Source organism: Balearica regulorum, chromosome Z, assembly GCF_011004875.1.
Source record: "Balearica regulorum gibbericeps isolate bBalReg1 chromosome Z, bBalReg1.pri, whole genome shotgun sequence".
Classification (NCBI taxonomy): domain Eukaryota; kingdom Metazoa; phylum Chordata; class Aves; order Gruiformes; family Gruidae; genus Balearica; species Balearica regulorum.
Genome location: NC_046220.1, coordinates 8,335,252 through 8,356,114, shown reverse-complemented (window position 1 = coordinate 8,356,114; position 20,863 = coordinate 8,335,252). Strand labels below are relative to the sequence as shown.

At 37.7% G+C, this 20,863-nt stretch overlaps 1 protein-coding gene across 3 annotated transcripts in view; it reads left to right on the top strand.

The window, feature by feature from the left end:
- ZFYVE16 (zinc finger FYVE-type containing 16) overlaps positions 1-20,863 on the top strand; it is a 31,992-nt gene that overhangs the window by 1,978 nt on the left and 9,151 nt on the right. For all 3 annotated transcript variants that reach the window (XM_075739226.1, XM_075739224.1, XM_075739225.1), the window contains exons 2-11: positions 6,187-6,295; positions 6,483-8,653; positions 10,011-10,107; positions 11,532-11,705; positions 12,528-12,679; positions 15,579-15,957; positions 16,456-16,578; positions 16,671-16,826; positions 17,436-17,660; positions 19,432-19,514. In XM_075739226.1, the coding sequence (XP_075595341.1) occupies positions 6,226-6,295; positions 6,483-8,653; positions 10,011-10,107; positions 11,532-11,705; positions 12,528-12,679; positions 15,579-15,957; positions 16,456-16,578; positions 16,671-16,826; positions 17,436-17,660; positions 19,432-19,514 (3,630 nt within the window). In that variant the 5' untranslated portion in view covers positions 6,187-6,225. The remainder of the gene's footprint in view (positions 1-6,186; positions 6,296-6,482; positions 8,654-10,010; positions 10,108-11,531; positions 11,706-12,527; positions 12,680-15,578; positions 15,958-16,455; positions 16,579-16,670; positions 16,827-17,435; positions 17,661-19,431; positions 19,515-20,863) is intronic.

Sequence of the window (20,863 nt, the reverse complement as noted above, 5' to 3'; positions counted from 1 at the left end):
TGATTTTAGCTTTTATTTGACAACATGTAAGTTTTTCACAAAGCATTTTCTCAGTTGTAATGAACTTCCCTGTTAAGTTCATTGCTGATGAACTCCATGGGCAGCTGTATCCTTAATTTTGTTCTTGTCTGTAGGCCCTCAAGCCTATGGGTAGGTGTATGGTTTAGGGATATTGGTGGGAGGACGGGGGATGCAAGAGGGAGAAAGCTGGTAATTAAATACCGTTAAGGTGAGGTAAGCAGCATACTGGCTTCATGTAGTAGTTTCCTTCTATAGCACTGTGAGCTTAGATAATTCTCAATGGTTGTGTTTCTCTCAGGGGCTTTGTTCTAGTTATGGTAGTTGCTGGGTGGTAAGCTGGAAAAAAAACCTACTTAAATCCTTTTGTGAGAATAAAAGTTCAGTGTAGCTTTCTGCTCAGACTAAAGATAATGATTAAACACAATGATGGAGTTCAAGTAATGTACCTTTGCAGTGAGCAAAAAGACTTTCATGATAACCTAAAATTAAGGGCAATTTTGTGTGTGTCTTTATCTTAAGCCTGATCTTCTGTTGGTTTAGCATGCTCCATCTAATAGCAAGCCTAGATTCTGCAGTGGTAATTAGCTGTGATTAGCTGCAGATCTGGTAATGCCTATATATATTAGCACTACAGAGAGTGCCTTTCAGGGATTCTTAAACATCAAAAGGCTGCTTGAGATTAAACTGCTTAGTTGTTAGTAATTAACTTATCCATTTTATTTTACAGGTTATCACCACTGAAAACTACTAACTACCTCCATTTGGAGAGACTGTATTTGAAATAAAATTGACAGTCTGTGCTGTAATTTGGCCGTTCTCTATCCTAGCAGACTCGTGTTATCTTCTCCTTTAAATAAGAGTGTGTTGAGAAGTCCCTAGTAGAATGTTGGTTTCAAACCCTGGAATATATGCCTGTTAAATTAGAAGTGATTTATAAAGGGTATAAAAGAAGTGGCCTATAAAGTGTTTTTTAATGCACTGACAAGCTTGCACTCATTGCACAGGCATCCAGATCACATTATTCGCTTTCCTTAGGTAGCAGTTTTTATGTAGAAGAGTTACAGCCTCTGTTTCTTAAGATACTGTCTTTATGCAGTATTAGGAGTTTGCCAGAGACAAAGCCTTGTCTGACTGGGCAAATAACATAAGAAAAGCTTTGAAGCCTCTTGGAGGCCTCAGAAGGTAAAGAAGGGCATTTCACCAGGTGTTGACATGACCTAAATTTTAATAGTTCCCAATCCTTCCAGAGATTGCCACAGAATAGCTCGCTTCAATCCTGTTCACGTCAGCTGTTCTAGGTATTGGGTTCCCGAGTTCACCATGGTGACTGCTGCCTGACATGGTAGTTGAGTGGCGTTAGTTTTCCACTAAATAAACTTGAGTGAGATAATAAAGAATGCTGGTCTTGAAATCAGGGCACAAGTAAAAGCTTAGAAAGATAAGAGGCTTAAGGTGAGCTTGCTTAGAAACATACCAAATGTTTACCTAGAGAAGTGTGCTTTTTTTGTAGTACATCAACAAAAAGTATTATTCTGTCTTGAAGCTGAAGGATATTCACTTGACAAAATGAAGAGTTGACTGTTAACCTGAAAAAAATTGATCTTTGCCAACCCATGTGCTTGGAAACCCTTGTGTTCTGTTCTTCAAGTGAGATTAGCTGCCAGTTAAGGAAGTGAGATGTACATAAGGACACATGGTGTGATGAGAATTGATGACCTGTAACAATGTAAAATGTTCGGAATGTGACCTGTTTCTATCCATTAATGTGTCATCTTCCGTGTTTTTCTGGCTGAAGTAGTAGTAAGTGAGCACCCAAGCACTTCTCTTGACGTCAAGCCTTGTAGTTTACTGGTACACTACAGTCAAATGTCTTAAGGAAATAACAGACCTAAGTAGCTCAATTCAGCACAGTAATCTGTGAAAGTAAATGTCTAAAACTAAGTTACCTGAGTTAACCATAACTGTGTCACCTGATGTAAACTTGACTTTTTGAAATAAAACTTTATTGGATCTTGCTCTTTAAACTGAGTTTTACAATATTAGATACTAGCTGTTATCATTGTACGGTAGTCATTTTATGCTTTGATTATTTTTCTCCCTCTTTGAGAAGGACTGGTATTTTATCTTGAAGTCTCCTCACACATAAATATTTAGCTTAATATGAAAGCATATGGTCTTTGACAGTGATTGAACCATTTTTTTAAAATTTAAAACTTTCTGTTTTGAAAAAAAATCAAATGGAGCAGGTAAGAGCCTCAAGTTGTATGTCTCACTGCACTAACTGCAGAGAACTAATGCCTCAGATACAGTTATGAACATTGTAGTTTAATAGTTTAATTAAAAAATATATTCATCTGAGAACCAACTTGAAGAGAGTCTAGTGAGTGTATTTGAAGCTCTGGGAAACGTGTTCAGAAGACAGCAGTTGATGCTGTTTAGTCAACAAAGGTCCATGCCTTTAAATGTGTAAGAGGTGACAGCAGCAAGGAGGGCACTGACTCATATCCTGAAGGTGTCTGCTAGCATGCAGATTAAGCTTCCTTGTGCTTTTCTTTCTGGTGGTGATTCCTTCCTGGTCATGCATTGCCCTTTCTGGTCTGCTGGCATACTTTTTTCCTTACATCTATGTGAGGATCTTGTCTGGATGAAAAATAACTAAGGAAAAGTTCTATTTTACCTTGGTGAGTTCCTGCTCTGTTCACAGTGTCACTGAACAGATGTTAAATTGGCACGATTGAAGGAGTGGTAAAGGGACAAGCTGTTTACACAACAGTTCCTCTAAAACCTGCAGTAGAAAGATCTTCGTGCATAAGCAGCTGTAGTCTGCTGTACCACACCCAGCACTCTTCCTATGTGTGCACGTGCTTTCCTTGCCCATACAAAACAATTATTTCCATCTCAGTTGTTTTTTCTTAATGGTTTTGTAAGACTAGAGTTGGGGAGATGGTGGCTGTTTCTTCTACTGAGACTTCTACCCACTTAAAAAAATATAGTGGTGGTGCTGCTGTTTTCAGATTGTTAGAAGTACAGTTGTTAAAAGAATATGTTCAGAACAAATGCAGTTGGCTAAAACAAATGAGTCCTACATAGTTCTTTTGCTCAGGGAAACAAGTAGCCATTTAATAAAAACATGTCACTACAGCTTTTTCTTAGCTTCTAATCCACTCTTTGTTTAATGTAAACATTGGGATTGGCTGTAGGCAAGTCTAGGGAGCAAAACATACAACTTGGTCTTGTTGCTGAAAGATGATGAAATGTAAGAAAACGTAAAGATTTTACAATTCTTTAATAATGCAAATACATGGATTCAGGACAGAGAGGTGGGAGAGAGATAAGATAAGGAGTTATTGCTTGTTTACTGTGGTAGGGTTTTTTGTTTCCCTTGGAGGCCTCTTTTAGAAAAGCTGAAAGTGTGAAACACTTCGGAAAGAGTAGTAAAATGACAGGAATGATATGCTAGTTATTCAAAGTCACGTTGTTAAAAATGCTTTACTAAACTCAAATGGGACCATTTTATTTCAAAACTGTATAGATTTAACTAAATGTGACAACATTATTGGCTTCATAGACTGAGGTATCATAGTTTTCTGAGCTCTCTGTAGAAATGATTTAATCTGTATTAAATAGATGTAAATATTTGCCTATGATTTCGGGTCTACAGTTCTTTGCATTGAGTTGTTTCCTTTTTCAGAGAGGTCAACAGGCCAACAGTGTACAGTGCAAATGCATCCTTCTAATCTACCTATCTAGCATTATAATCTAATAACTCATACATGCTTAATTCAGAACTTGTCTTGTGCCACTTAAGAGTGTAAAATAATAGGTAATCTCTAGGTCTTTTTAAGTATAAGATAAAGATAGCTGAAAAGATTACTTGCCTCTCTTCGATATATTTTTTGAAATATGCAAAATTTTTTTTATAAGAGATTCTAGGGGCATTGAGATACCTGAACAAAACTAATTTCAGAGGATATCTTTAAGTCTAATTTGATCATGATAGATGTTTGTTTGCTTCATTAACATTTGGGTTTTTAAAAAAATATTGCTGATTTTAAAAATACTCAAAATTTTAATTGCAGTAAATTGGGAGCTTAACTTGCAGGGCTACAACTGCAAACAGTATTTTGTGTAGATAATTAAGAGCGAAGCAGGCAGATTAACAGATCCTTGCACTTGCCAGGACGTTGTGGTAGGTTAGTGTTTCTTTCACTTTGGAGAGCTGTTTTGGTGGAGAAACAAGCAAAAAACCTAACTTTGTTCTCCTTCTAAAGTACTTGACTTTCTGTCTTTTTAGTTCTTTGACCTGTTTTTTTGTGGGATGAGATGAGATTTGGTGCCAGTACAAACGAAGACTTGGCAAATGTGTGGCTGCAGAGTAGTGAAAGGCCTTGGACCACCATTCCTTTTGGTCACAGCTGTTAGTGTGCCCATGAGTTGTAACTGAAGTGGTATCTGAGTGGTAAGGTTGTATAATAAATCCCTACAGAGAATAAAAATCAGCATTATGTATTTCTTGATCCCCAGTTTTCTCATAATCCTTCAATATTTCTAGTTTATATGATCAGCTTGACTAATTTTTCACCATCAGTTTTGTTGCTGTCCATAAATGCACACTGTAAGGATGGGATCTCTACTTTAATATCTCTTAATGAATTGACAAAAGCTGCTAATCTTGTAAGGTTCTTAACTGAAATAATGTCCATTTCAAGTTGTAATCTCCCACTTGCTAGGAGGTTGGGAAATGAGATGATTGTTCCAGGCAAGAACTGTATTCAAATGAATGTAAGAGAAACAGCAGTAAGTATGCACTTGTTGTTATTTGATGCTCATTAGATAGCTGTGTGAGACTTGAAGTACGGTTCAGCATGTTAAGACCGTAGCAGTGACAAATTCATGGCCATGGATATCAATACAGTGCTATGTTCAGATGGTTTATTTTTTGCTTATATATGGATATAAAGTACTAAACGATGTGATGTATCCTGTTTGTTTCACTTTTTTTATGCAAGTCTCTATTTACACTACAAATCTTAAAAAAGTTGTCATATGCATGTTAATGTGGTAGTAAGTGAATGCACCTGATCTGAGTAATTCGGTGACAGGAAACCTTACACTTCAGTGAAGTAAGGCAAGCAATAGTGAATGTGATTAATAAATTGCTTTCTGGAGAGTTGGTAAGTCTCTGAAAAAGAGATTATTTTTTAATAATTTTGTTTGTGTCTCAGAGAAAGTTAATGGGTTTTGTGCTTTGAGTAGAATAGAGATGATGAGCTAAATTACCATGATGGATTTTCTTCTTTTTCTGCTGGCCTTGGAAGAAGCTGAAGAGGGGGATTTAAAGGCAGCTTGTTGATTATCATGGGGGAGGAATACTGACCTCAACCTGCTTAAATGCATTGCAGCTCTGTGTTAAGATGACTGTCTTGTACTTCAGTGCTTCAGCTGGTTATCTGCTTTATAGTTCCTGATGTATTTTAGGGTTTAGCCTGTGTTCAGTCTTATGTGAAACATTTGGTCATGGCTGAAAAAACTAAATTCAGGTTGATTGGTTGTGTAGCTGGGGAACTAAGAGAATCTGTTTAAGTCTCATACTCACATGCTCAGTATTGAACTGGTTGTCAGAGTTGAACTCTTAAACTTTTTTTTTCTGCTGGCACTTCTATCAACAGAAGGGTACTTTTTATGCTTCCTGCTGAAGTTTAAAGCATGAAGTGTCTGGGATTATGTAGGCATCATTTATTTAAACGGTTCACTTGTGTTGCAAGGATAATGATGACCTATTTTGTTTTTTTGCCTGTGAACTGTGTAGCATAAACTGCATAGGGAGTCAGACTAGAAGATCTTAGTATGCTTTCTGGTTTTAAACTTCTGATACTATAATGACATAGTACATGCTTTCAAATGCATTTGGTTTTAATAAGGCAGCTTCAATTTCCTGATTTTTAGGTGAATTTTTGAGTGTATTGTGCATGTACTGAGTATGCTGTAGAGCACGTTCACAGTACATGGAGGCTGACAGTCTGCAGCCCTCATACTTTTATTTACATGGAGGGAGAAGAAAGTGTTATCAAAAATATACTTCATAGAAGTTTTCTTCTACTAATAACACTTTGACTTTGTAAACAGCAAAATGCTGTGAATGAAATGCTGTATTTTTCTTTTTAGGTTTAAGAAGGCTAAAGCTTCACTGGAACTGTAATTAGAATGGACAGTTACTTTAAAGCTGCACTCTGTGACTTGGACAAACTACTTGATGAATTTGAACAGAATACAGGTTAGTTCCTGTGCTGCCTTGTTCTCCAGCATAATAATATTGGTCAAATTATTTACTGTGGAATTTGAAAGTAACATATGCCAAGTTAAAGCTTGTATTAATAAATAAATCAGATTTAGAGGGAGTAAACTGTGGAAAGAGAGGAGTTTTATAAACTTTGCTTCTGATCTCTTTTTGCTTAAAATAGATGAATATGACTGCTACAGAACACCTCAAAATCCATATGACTCAAAACACCATTCACTTTCTTCAGTTCTGGATTGCTTACAACATGTATACCCAACACCAAAACTGCAAGAGGATGCTAACAATCATACTTCATCAGAAGAAATCTCTCTAGCTACCCACACTGGAACAAGTGAAGTGCTTCAGAGTTATTCACCACAAAATGAGAAGAACGTTGCTGGACCTGATCTTTTGTCCACTGTGGACAGTGGTTCCTTAAATGAAATTCAGGTTTCAAACCTGGGAAGGTGTAGTATACCTGTGTGTGATCTTGTTAATGACACAGGTAACATAATCCACTCGGTGACTACTCATGAAAATACTCAAAATTTGCAACCAGATGACTTCCAGTACAGTGAAGGTTTGATTGGCTTTGGTGTATCTTGCATACCTGTTGCCGCTTATGTGTCATCAGCAGGTTGCAGTGGTACAGAGCAGACTGATGGGGACTCAATGCTACAAGATTCAGGACACCTTAAAACAGAGGAGGTTAATCATCTAGCTTTAAAATCACACAGTAATGCTACAGCAAAGATCTTGGATCCACGTGATTATCAACGCAGAACGGAATCTTTGAAGTGCAGTGAAGTACTTGATCAGCTTGAACAAAGTGCTTGCCTTAATACTGCCTCTGTCCCTGTAACATCACAGAATTTGAATGTGTACAGTCCCAAAGATGAGAAAGCATATGAAAAATTGCCTTGTGAACCACAAGATGAAAGTGGATGCTCTGCAGTAAACAAAGAGATTTATAGAACGAATGACACAGAAAAGGCAGATTCAAAAGATGAGAGTAATGTTGAATCCATGCCTTCAGATCTGCCAAAGAGGCCTCAATTTCACAAAAGCCATGAAACATTACCTGGAAATTGTGTTTTAGCAGACTCCTCATATCAATCAACTAAAGTAGAATTGGAAAAAAAAATCACAGAGTACAATGTGGGTAGTGAAGTAATTAAGAGCAGTGAAATACTCAACAGTGTTTCAACTTCGTGTATTTCAGTTGAGGATGTCCAGACCTCGCTGTCATGTCTTCCGCTTCCTCTATCTATCAGTGGTTCAGTAGTTCTAACAGAAGAAAAAGTTAATCCTCTACCTCGAAATGAAATGACAGAGGTTAATAGTGATATTTTAACTGTTCATGATGGAAAGTCTAAAACTGATCACTCTGGTAGTGAATCCTGTGAAAATATTGACTTGCATGAACAGGAAGGATATATAGCTAAAATTAATGAAAGTATTGTGGAAAAAAGTACAGATGGAGAGGAGTATGATACTGAGAATGTAATTGATGACAGCGATTCTCAGCAAATCAAAACTTTTCCTTCTGCTTTTCTGGAATATGAAGCTGAGCCATATGGTGTTGGTATAGACCCTTACTACAATGAAAATATGAGCCCTGTTATGGCTGACTTTACTGTTGAGGAGAATATTATTAAAAGTGATACTCTGATAAGTGATGCTGAGCTTGATGATTTCTTGTATGGACAAAGTCTTCAGTCCAATGTGTTGAGCTCTTCAGACAATGATAGTAACGTAATGGAAGCTGATGCAGTTGCAGGGAATTCAACAAATGTGAATGACCTGGATCCCACAGAGGTCACTGAAGAACATACGCAAGCAAAACTGGAGGAGATAACTAGCATTAATAGTAGTCTTAAAGTATCTCTTACTGCCGGTGAGTCAGTATCTGTAACAAAAGAGAATGCATCTCGTATTCAGGATCTGACTGAGACTGGTAATGAAGCGCTAGTTTCTAATGTTTGTACTGAAGGTGCGAGACCAAAGCAGTTGCTTGGCCTTTCCCAAGGAGCTGTTGGTCAGAGACAACTGAATAAAACTGATGTACTTGAGAGACAAAACCAAGAAGCCAGTTCAGTTGCCCCAGAAGCTCTACTTTCAGGCACCAGCATAAATGTTTGTAAAAATTCTGAACCTGTACACTCTGGGGAAAGCAGCTCTGAAGCTGGAGGAAATCAAACACCTGAAAACATAGAATCACTTAAAATACCTGCAGCTTTCTCATGGAAACAACCGTTGTGGGTTCCTGATTCAGAGGCACCCAACTGCATGAAATGCCAAGTCAAGTTCACGTTTACAAAAAGACGACATCACTGTCGTGCATGCGGAAAGGTGAGTTACTGGAGAGGGGTTCCATGTTGCTGAAACCAAATGAATTCTGATTTAGGGATAACCAAACTACAGAAGAGAGACAATATTGTTCCTGCTCTTTGAGTACACATTGTGTGGCTTGTCTATTATCTGAAAGTTTTTTCATGAGAGATGAAGATAACAGGCTTGAATATTAGGCTGAAGAGGGTTTAGAATCAAACAAGTGTATTTCTTGGAAGAGTTTTGCAATTGCTGTGCAATTGTATACCAGCTGCTTCCAGCTATGATCTTAAAAAAAAAATTCAGTCCAATTTTAGCGATTTTGTGGGCACCTGGCCTTGTGTAATTAGATCCACTCACAGCAAAAAAATTTAGGTGCTGCTCTGTTTGATACCTGAATCTGAGACAATATTGGCAAGAGCTGAGTGTGTAGCTGTGTAATGTGGACATTCCTGGCCACGTGTGGAAGGTTGGTTTGTAGAAATCTAAGGATTGCTTTGGTCCAACAGAAATACCTGCCAAATTTCAAAAGCTTATGGTATGGGTAGATTGTGGTGTAGTTCTGGGGAACAGGATAGGAAGAACCCCTGATCAAAAGCAGACTTGAGAGACTTTGTAGTCTGACCCAAATTGTGGCGCTCTTGAGATTCATAATCATAGCATTGTAGAATGGTTTGGGTTGGAAGGGACCTTTATCATCTAGTTCCAGCTTCCCCTGCCATGAGCAGGGACACTCTCTGCAAGACTAGGTTGCCCAAAGCCCCATCCAACCTGGCCTTGAACACTTCCAGGGAGGGGGCATCCAAAGCTTCTCTGGGCAACCTGTGCCAGTGCCTCACCACTCAAACAGGGAAGAATTTCTTCCCTATATCTGTTTGAAATCTGCCTTCTTTCAGTTTAAAACTACTGTCCCCTGTCCTGTCACTGCGGGGCCTGGTAGAAAGTCTCTCTCCATCTGTCTTACAAGCCCCCTTTATATATTGAAAGGTTGCAATAACTTGTCCCCAGAGGCTTTTCTTCTCCAGGCTGAACAATCCCAACTCTCTCAGCCCATCTCCATAGGAGAGGTGGTCCAGCCCTTTGATATCTTTGTGGCCTCCTCTGGACTCAACTCCAACAGCTCCATGTCTGTCTTATGCTGGGGACCCCAGAGCTGGACACAGTAAAAGCCTTTTTAGTCTAGTACTTTCCCTTCTCCCCGAACAAATGTATTGTAAGATACGTAAGCTAAAGCTCCTTTTCTCCTTCCCTACTTCCAAAAATTGGTATGTGTACTTTATATGATACAAACTGTCTTAGTAAAATGAGTAAATGATAGGAACTTAATTCAGGAAATACTGGAATTTTGCCTGTAATATTCAATCTTTTTCTGGTTCAGGTTTTTTGTGGTGGCTGTTGCAAACGAAAGTGCAAACTACAGTACATGGAGAAGGAAGCAAGAGTCTGTACTGGCTGTTATGATGATATTAATAAAGGTAAAAAGGTTTTTTTGAGTATGTGGTGGGTTGACCCTGGCTGGAGGCTAGGTGCCTGCCAAATCCGCTCAATTGCTCCCCTCAACTGGACAGGGGAGAGAGAATATGACAAAAAGCTCATGGATTGAGATAAGGACAGGGAGAGATCACTACCAACTACCATCACGGGCAAAACAGACTCAACTTGGAAAATAACTGCTCCCCATCATCCTCCGTGGGTTGCAGGTATACAGCCTGCCTCACCATGGTCTTGTCTAGGAGCTGCAGGGGAATCTCTGCTCCAGTGCCTGGAGCACTTCCTCCTTCTGCACTGACCTTGGTGTCTGCAGAGTTGTTCCTCACATCTTGTCACTCCTCTCTCTGGCTGCAAAAGCTGCCGCTAGTTTTTTTTTCCTTAACTCTGTTACCCCAGAGGCACTACCACTATGGCTGATGGGCTTGGCTGTGGCCACTGGTGGGTCCATCTTGGAGCCGGCTGGCATTGGCTCTGTCAGACGTGGGGGAAGCTTCTAGCAGCTCCTTGCAGAAGCTGTCCCTGTAGCCCCCCCACTACCAAAACTTTGCCATGCAAACCTAATACAGAGTAAGTGCAGTAATCATTAAAGAGTAATAGGTACAGCTAGTGTCCCTTTAAGCTTTGCTTTTTTGGGGGGAGCTTCACTACTTTGGTGCATGTTTTCCTATTTCTGAGATGTAGGGAAGAATCTAATCTCTTAGTTGGACTTCGTTTCTCATTTCAAACTTTGTGTAGCAAGCTGGTTATTTTTTATTAAAAAAAAAAGTGTGAACTCTGTAGGACTAAATATAAAGTTATGCTACTGGGTCGTTTGTGGCAGGAGTCTAGCAAAAGTTATTCTCCCTCCACAGCAGCCTGCTACATGTTTAAAGGCCATATGACCACTTGTTCTCACATTATTTGCCCATTTTATGTAGCTTTCTATCCTGATGTTTTTACAAGTCATTTAACAGTATTACAGTAAATCAATCATAAGATAACTTTTTCTTAACTGAAAGCTAAGCATTGGTGCTTATGGAAACATCAGGAGATAACTGAGGTCCTGGTTATTAATATTTAAATAACAAGTTGAAAACGTAGATTTTTAATATGCCACCTGAATGGAATTTGACTTGATTAAATGATATATGTATTTTCACCAAGGTATAGGGATCATACGGTTCAATGTAGTCACTGCAAAGTAGCAAGATGTACAAGGAGGTCTCTTCCCATGTTAAGAATGAATTAGGCAAATGTGCAGGTAGAAAATCAAGAAATCTAAATTTTCTTCTGTACAATAGCTTGAGTATTCATTTTTCATAACTAGGTTACAAATTGTGCACTGGTCTTGCAAAAATACCCATAAGACTGCACTGCAAACGAAATATAATCAATTGTGAGATCTTAAAAACTAACCACATTTTTTTAGCACAGGCATTTGAAAGGATGATGAGTCCAACTGGTCCTGTCCCCAATTCCAGTAACTGCTCTGAGTTTTCTGCTGCTCCATCTTTGGAGGAAGTCCAGATATCTGGTAGTGCTAGCTCTCCTTCACCTTCTGCATTGTTGCCTGTCTCAGTACTTAAACAACCTGGTATTGAAGGTATGCTAAATATAATATAATAAATGTCTAACACTGTCAGGATCTCTTTGGAGAGTGTTGTTTATTGCATCATGGATACATACTTGGTATACTGATATTTTCTGTGGGAAAGGGAAACTCTGGGACACTGGAAAGTTACTTTTAGTTCTCAGTTTTGATGCCATGTATGAGTTTGACCAAGTCCGTCTTAAGTCTGCATTTATGAAACATAGATGCTACAGGTTTTTTCATTGTCCTCTATTTATATTGTAATTTTTTTGTGTGCAGATACTACTTTAATTTTTATATAGCTTGGGAGATCTCTGGCTTGTGTTGTGACTGCCAGTCTTACAGTAAAAGCAAAAAGTAATTGTTTAGGGAAAGTTGCTAGGGAGCAGTAGAGGTTCCATCTCTGTGTAAATAGGAATGATTAGTGGCCAGGTAGTGTCTTTGTTCCACTTTTATTGAACACCTGACCTTCGTTCGTGAAACTAAGTTTTTTAAAAAGTGATAAACTAACTTTTTTTAGAGTGTATTTAATCGTATAGTTGTGATTTGTATTTCGTTCTTATCTTACTGCAGAGAGATGATTGAGGAAGTAGCCTTCCTTATTGTAGGAACTGATAGATTTAACTAAGCATGGCGATTCCTGTGCACCTATGAGATTTTCTTTTGCATGTATTAGCCTGATTGGAGACTGGCTTGGTCTATCTGTCTACCTGTGCTTGGTTCCAGTAAACAAATTATATATTTGGAAGGAGAAGGGGCTTAATTTTTATCCTTTTCAGCTATTAGAACAGTACAATAATATGAAGTCAGTGGTGTTTTCTTAACTTGTCCTAGGGCTGTGCCCCAAAGAGCAGAGGCGAGTTTGGTTTGCAGATGGTATTTTGCCCAATGGCGAAGTGGCAGATACAACAAAACTTTCATCTGGAGCAAAGAGGTCATCGCAGGACTTCAGTTCAGTAAACCCTGACTTGCCAGAGATGCATATGGTATGAATTAAGACATATCTGTAGGTGCATTAATATACCTTTGCTTGCTATTGATGGGGCCCCTTACATACCTTAATATGACTTCTGCTTCACAGCTTTTTGGAATCTGAGCCAATTACTTGATTATTTTTTTGTGGGTGGCTGTGAAGTCCTTGGATTGAAATATTCTGCAGACTTTACTTCAAAGGAAACCATGTTTGTTTTGGGGTGTATCTGAACTTAAAAATGGTACGGCAGAAAATTTTCCAAAACAAGGGGTTTTTTTTCTATATAGGCTTTAATTAACTACTATTATCACGGTAACTTCAGCCATAGTTCTGAAACCTGTCGTTAACATATATAGAAGTTATAATATATGATTATTATAATCATATATTATAATATATATGAGAGAGATATATATAATATTATAATAGAAGTTTGTGATTTTTTCCAGTGATTTGCTATAGTTTGGATTAGACTAACCAGAAGTTGTTTAATGCCCTGGAAGAGTGCATTATAGGGTGCAGCAAAATCTACTTATCGCTTCTAATGTGAACTAATATTGAATGAGAGAGGGGTTGGCTTTTTAAGATAGATCATATTCATGGTGTTGAACTAGTTGCACTAGAGAAGAAAAGTCTAAAGTAGTAGATCCAAGTTTGTGGAAAGGTTTGGAGAGATTCGTCAGCTGGAGCCTTAAAATAGAGCTCTCAAGTGCTGTATCAAGTGATAACATAAATTCTGTGATTCTAACAGTGCTTAAGAGTTTTTAAAACAAATCAGTAAAGCTAATAACCAGACAAGATAAATATTTGTACAGGGTAGATCTGAACAGTTACAAAGTGTATAGCATGTAAATCAGCATTAATTCATGAAGAGTAGATAATAGTAAATGTGACTTCATTTGAACAAGGAAAAACTCCAGGAAGTTGCAGGTGAATCTGGCTTTCCTAGAAACTTTAGACCTAAGGATCCAATCAGAGTAACAGCAAGAAAGTGCTAAGAATTTTTTATAGGGATGATTGTGCTTCTCACTTTCATTAGTCTGTATTAGTTGGCAATGGTAGGAGTAGTGCTGATATTATTGATGAACCTGTATATCTAGAAAAGCTCATAAAAAGAGCTCTTGAAAAAAAATTAGACATCAATAAGACAAATGAAAAAAATCCCCTTCTAATTCATAAAGATAGAACTGAATAGCCAACTTAAATGATAAAGGGATGAAGATTTGAGACCCACAGTTATTGTCTGTCCTGGACTCTGTTATTCAGTATACTCACAGATAATAAAAAAGGTAAAGTTAAAGTTATTCAGATAGTGAAGGCAGATAGATTCCTAATATTAATGAACGAGATGCTAAAATGACAAATGCCTTTATGTCCTTAAACGTATAATAAGGAATGCGTGGTTTCAGCTGGACTTTTTGAGATTGCATTTATTACTCTATCACTTACCAGAAAAGGAGAATTTACGATCAGTGATCAACCTGAAGAAAATATTTAAGCAGTTATTAAAAAGGGAAAGTGAATGGTGGTATAGAATTATAGAATGGTTTGGGTTGGAAGGGACTTTTAAAGGTCGTGTAGTCCAACCCCCCCTGCTGTGAGCAGGGACATCTTCAGCTACATCACATTGCTCAGAGCCCTGTCCAGCCTGACCTTGAATGTTTCCAGGGATGGAGCAAAGAGGGGTGGTAACAGAGAGTGAACTGGAAAATCACTATGACACTAAATGCATCAGCGCTTCTCCCAGAGGCTGAATATACTTAGGAGCTCTTGCTCTACCCATTTTAGTAATCAAAAGGTATAGCCTGTCTTCCATTTTGGGGAAATAGTAGAATATTGACACTTGCCAAAGATGAGCAATGTCTAAAATTAAAAGCAGCATGACAAAGTGAGTGGGAGGCAATTAGTTGATGGTTCTTGTATGCAGCTTCAGAAGCTCAAACAAAACCACCATACTGCAGCTTTAAAGTGAAGGTTGTACTTTGAGGTAACAAAGCATCCTGAACATGCTGCCACAGGATTCTGTGAAAGTCAAAACCGTAAACTTAAATGAAACACCAGCAGGCAAATTCCTGGGGAAGAAGTCTATTAGAGGTTACTTTAGTCATGTTTTTGTCTGTTTGTGGGGTTGGTGACTTTTAATTATTTTCTGGCACAAAAAAATTTTTCTCTTTAAAACAGAGGATTTGCTGGAAGCTGATGGCCTATCAGGAGAACTATTACAGGGCAAGTGTAGAGTTGTTAGGGTTTTTTCTTATTGCAGTGTAAAGTCTTCCCTATTGAGATAGGACACAAGCCAGACATACTTGAAAGATGATAGTGCACCTCTTGATTTATGAGTTTGGTTTTTTTAGTGACAGTTCATATCCTAATGTGCCTATGCTCATAGCTTATATCTGTTTCACTGGGGGAGCAGTATAGGTTTAACCCCAAACTGGAAATTAATCAGACTGCAAATATGCTAGACTCAACTACTAGTACATAGTGTAGAAATACACTTGCTGTATTGAACTGCTGATCCAAATAATGGCAAATTACAATGATGGCAATGTTCAGTAGCTATGAGTGGGGAAACAGTAATATTGAACAGATTCCTGGAGGGGTATTTGTTTTATTGTTGATTGTGTTACATCTGACTGTTGTATGCTAAAATTACTAATCTGCAGTGCTTTGATATGAATTTTGTGTTATCAAACAAATAAATTAATGATATGTCTACACCTAATGTAACTCCTAAAGATATGGGGGGGGCGGGCGGGCAGCGGAACGTCCAGAAGAGATTTGGTGGCTTTCTTCTTGTTTAGATGAAATGTGTTCTCAGTATTTGTGATAGATTTCTTTCTCATTTTGCTAATAATGAAAGTTTAGTTTGTTGTGAGATAAGTGTGTAGATTCTTTCTTCTTCTTCATAGGCTGCAGACCCAGAGGAGGATGACATATTAACTGATCTAAATCCAAAACCTCAGGAAGAAATTGATATTATTACAAGAATGAAGGAATTATGCTCTTCTGTTTCTTCAGATGATGCGCAGCAGGCCATTCCAGACCAGAGTGAGGTGGTACATAGTTATAAATCTGTAACTCTAGAAACTAAAGAGTGTTCTCCTACTGCAGAAGCTGAGAAGACTTGTTCCAGTTCAGTTGGTCAGACTACAAGTATTATGCCTGTTAGTCCTTCAACTTACAGAGCACTGTGTGGTGTTGAAAATTGCGTTCGTAAAGAGATCAGCCTTGTTCCTGATGGTGATAAGCTGCCACCACTTTTACTTGCAGTGGGTGAAAAAGGAAAAGGTAAAATTTGAGAAAATTATTAATATTTAATCACCTGATGCAAGATTTCTAAACTTGTATATAATTTGTATTTTAATACAGTTCTAATCTCATTTGCTGCATATTGGATAGTTGGATAATTGAACATATTATTATAAGATCAATATGTAATGAAAAGAATACTTCATCACCTAAATGCATTATAGTAGTGACTGTGCTCATTGATGGTAGCTAACATACCAGTAGATGGATGAGGAGACAGCATACACAATTAATCAGTAATTACCAAATTAATTGTAGCCCTAGTTTGCACCTTTGTTAGAACTTACTGCTTTATTCTTATACATTCCTTGAACCTTAGAGTAAGCTATTCATTGGTTGATCTGTAGTTATTCTAAGTTTGAGATAATTACCACCCTGTTAAGATAGAAGGGTGGGACAGTCTTTCATATGCTATAATCTTTAATTTTTGATTAATAGGCTCACATGTTGAACTTAATTGGGTGTTAATTTGTTTAGATCCCCTAGTGGAAGAACATCCATCTTGCCAACAGGTCATCTTGCTCCTTGTGGAAGGAGGTCTTAATCCATTAACTTTTATCCTAAATGCAAACTTTCTTGTGAATGTCAAGCTAATAACGTGTAAGTAGTGCACATTTTCTTTCTCATTAAATCCAGCTTTCTTTTTCTGACTGCAAACAGCATTACTATGGTATCTATATTTTTAATTAAAGATTCTTCAGAAAAGTGCTGGTACTTCTCAACTAATGGACTGCATGGTTTGGGTCAGGCAGAAATTGTCATTCTGTTGCAGTGTTTGCCAGATGAAGAGATTTTTCCTAGTGAAATACTCAAATTATTTATTGACATCTATAAGGATGCAATGAAAGGTATGTAATTTTAATGTCTAACTTTTTACTGATTTCTAAAGCTGGAAGTTTATACATAATTTTTCTTGCAGTATTTTTAAGTATCTAATGATTTTGTTGAAAAACCTTGCAGTGTTAGCCTTGGGTTCTAAAACAACAGGAAGGAAAGAATTTAAGTTTCTTTGTTTCATCTACTTCTGTAAGCATCCTGTTTGCAGGGGTTTTTTTGTTGTTACTTAGTCATACTGTGTTAGAGATTCTGGGTATAAGTCCTTGAGTCCATGGTTCAGAACATCTAGAACTTCACCTGTAGAAGTACAGTACTCATGTATGTATAAATATTTCAGGTCTGTTAATTGCAGTTCATCAGTTAGTGTGTGCTGGAACATTGTACACTTCAGGGTTTTTGGCATTTGTTTAGGAAAAAAACTAGTTTCATATTCGAGTTAGTTTATTTAGTAAATATAGAGCACTTAAGTCTATGGGTTTAGATGTCTGTCAGACTTTCAGGAAGATGTGAAACAGACTGTATGGCTTCCAAGTCTGTAGGAGACCACTGGGTAGAATAGTTTTCTTGACACTAATGTATTACTTCTCCAGATGTGCAAAGACTCTCTGTTTTTTCTACAGGAAAGTTAATAAGAAACATGGAAAACATTACTTTTACTGAAAACTTTCTCGGTAACAAAGAGCATGGAGGATTCCTGTTTGTTTCACCAACTTTTCAGAAACTTGATGATCACATTCTACCAGATAACCCTTTTCTTTGTGGCATTCTCATTCATAAGCTGGAAATACCTTGGGCAAAAGTTTTTCCAATCCGTTTAATGTTGAGATTGGGAGCAGAATATGGGGGTAAGTTTTAACACTTTAAATAGCTGTATAAATGTAAAATTCCCTTTGGAAAATAAACTTTTTTTAGACCGGCAAAATATTTAAAAAATCTCTGCAGTATTTTATATTACACTTGTGTAAGACTGATGTTTCATACATGGGAAACCACCTATTGAGAGTGTTGGGAACTTACATTGTCCTGCTAGACTCCTGTAATATTTTTTTTCTCAGCTAATGAGAAAGCTGAGAAACCAAAACTGACAGTAGTAAAATATCAAAATGTCTGACTTTTGTTGTCATAGGAGAAAGGTTTGAAGAGAAGTTCACAAGCCCAATTTACAACTCTGACAAATCAGGTTTATCAAATTAAATTATTACTGAAATTGAGTATATTGCAAAATATTACTGCTTCATAAAATGAATAAAGGTGTTCATTACTTGTAAGGATAACTAACATATATTTGAAATCTGTAGTCCTGAAAAAATGCAGGAGACATTCTTTCAAAGTGAGGTGGGTGGAGAGCATGTAAATGTGCACCACTAGGGGTTGTGTAGTGACATAACCTCCACGTGGGAATTACCTTCCACAGTCTGTTGCAGGCTGATATGAGCGAGCATTTTCTGCTCTCCCAATGAGATTTACATTGACTCTGCTCCAGGCTCACCAAAGGAAAGTGTGTACGCAGATTCCCATTGCCTTGAAGGACAGACAAAGCTAGCTTGAGCATGATCTGAAAGTAGATGCTATCCTCAATGCCTTCTAGAATTGCTTGTGTATTTGCTTGAATAAGCCAGGCATTTAATTTAGCGATGTAGGTGCTGTTTTGTTTCCTGTTGCATTGCTGCTTATGGTTTAGAGAGGAGGAGTTCAGGTAAGGTGCAGCATGTAGTTGTTGCTTAAGTAGAATGGATTTCAAAAATGTATCATAGGCAACTTTCCTGACCTGAATGCATTTTTGATAAATAAGCCTACCATTGTAGAAGCTGCAAGTCCATAAATATGTTTTACTCACTCATTTATGGATTTCTTGAGTCAGTAGTGGATATCTGCTGGCCAGGCTTCTGTCTGCATGTTGATGAGGGTGGTAGCTTCTTTGTTATTCTTTCTCTTACAAACTACTTGTCTTTTTTTTTTTAACGAATTTTTGTATCTTTGATCTCACAATCCTGACTTTGCTATGCTGCTACTTTTGGTTTTAAATGGCTTCATATTGTGGTCTGTGGTGGTCTTTGCCTTCCGTTATTTCTATCTGCATGTTGCCTGCTGCAACCATAGGACTTCAAAGCATGTTACTTTGTATGAACATATTCACGTTATTCTTCCTCATCAATACTAAGTGGTACTTCACTTTGCTTCTACGTTAAAGCTGTAACACAAATGTTAACCTATATGGTACTCTTATTCAAGCAACTACAAAGCCTTGCAACCCCTCCCGCAGCTGGTGACCCAAAGACTGAACCCAAAATGTTTCTGTCCAGATCACCCATTGTTAGAAACATAGCTGACAAGGCATATGAAAGCAGCAACAAGTCTCTGCCACGTAATTACTGCCACTGAGAGTGACTCCATGTAATGACATCACAGTAGGATTTAACTGTGGGCAGGGAATCCATGCAGTGCTGAAGGACAGGCTGTGGCAAAGAATCAGACAGGGCCTGTAGTTCCTTTGGCTGCTCAGTTACTGAGACTAAGAAACATAGGCTATAGCTGAAAATACAAGTAAATACTTGGATTAGCAAGTCTTACAGTTAAGTAAAAATGACTTTTTTTAACTTTCTTGCCCCACCTTAGCATATCCAACTCCTGTAGTAAGTTTCAGGAACCGGAAGCCACTCTTTGGAGAGATAGGACACACAATTATGAATCTGCTTGTTGTGAGTAAATGTTTTATTCTCTTCCTTTCCTGTTGTAATTTAGAGTGTATAAAATACCCTCAGATCTCTGATTCTTGAAAGCAGAGTTATTTTTGACAAAGGGCTAATATTTTTGCTCTTCATACCTGACTTGAAACTTTCTTACCAACGAGTGTTTATATGTGAGTTAGAAAAGCTGTATCTTTCATGTTATATTATTACACATTAGTTGTGGTAGCAAGAAATGGCTTTAAATGTATGAGAAAAATGTTGACATTTACATTTAAGCTGTTAATAATCACTGTTCAGTTGCATTTTTCTCTTCCAAGCATAGGTGTGGTGCTAGAATTCTAGTCTTAGATCTGACATTTTTTGAATCTGAAGGTAAGACTTAACAGGCAGATGCTGTGTTCAGACTACAACAGTAATTACTGTGTCACACAAACTAAATCTTGGCACAATTAACCAGTCTCTCTTATGTGAAGAACTTTAAGTTTTGGAAGAATCATTGGAGTGAGTCAGGTCTGGAATTCATGCCATTCCGTGCAGAATTTTTTCCTCTGTTACCCAAATAATTTGATTTAAACTTAGTTAAGCCTATATTCCTGACCAGTAACCGTCATCTTCTAATACTTAAAACTTAATGCTGTGATGAAAAGTGCTATATGGTTGTGGAAAGAATTGCACATATTATTTAGGCGATCACTAAGTTTTGTCTTGAGAGCCTAGAGACCATTACAGCTGAGATGAATGAAACTGCAGTCTTTGGCCCCGCTTTCCTTTTTCCAACTGCTGATGTCCATGTTATTACATAGGGAGTCAGAGGAATTGCACCATCTAAAAACTAGTGTAAGATTCCTCCATTATGAAAAAACACATTTTAATTCCATGAGCCAGCTCCCTGCCCGACTGGTGAAGTGGCAGTACCAATGTAGAATTTGCATCCTCAGACTTTGAGGAATCTTAATGTTCAATGTTTGATCTCACAATCCTGACTTTGCTATGCTGCTACTTTTGGTTTTAAATGGCTTCATTTAATGAATTTAATGCATTCAAGCAGCTGCTGAAGGGGGCTTCTATGGAGTTTATTTTCAGCTGAATTAAGAGTTACTCTGATACTCCTTCATCGCTGTATTTGTAGTGTCAGCTTGAAGCAGGCAGTGGGAATACGTGCTCCTTGTCAGGACTACACCTTCTGATGCAGCAGGAGTTTTAATCATTGTAAAATAACTGCAAAATGTTGTCTTGATATTATGTTTTTAACTACCTGTGGTGCAAATCCTCAAGTAAAGATTATATAAAATCTAGTACCACACAAGTGACTGAGGTAGTGGTAAATGATGGAGGCAAAGGACATCTGTGATGTATAT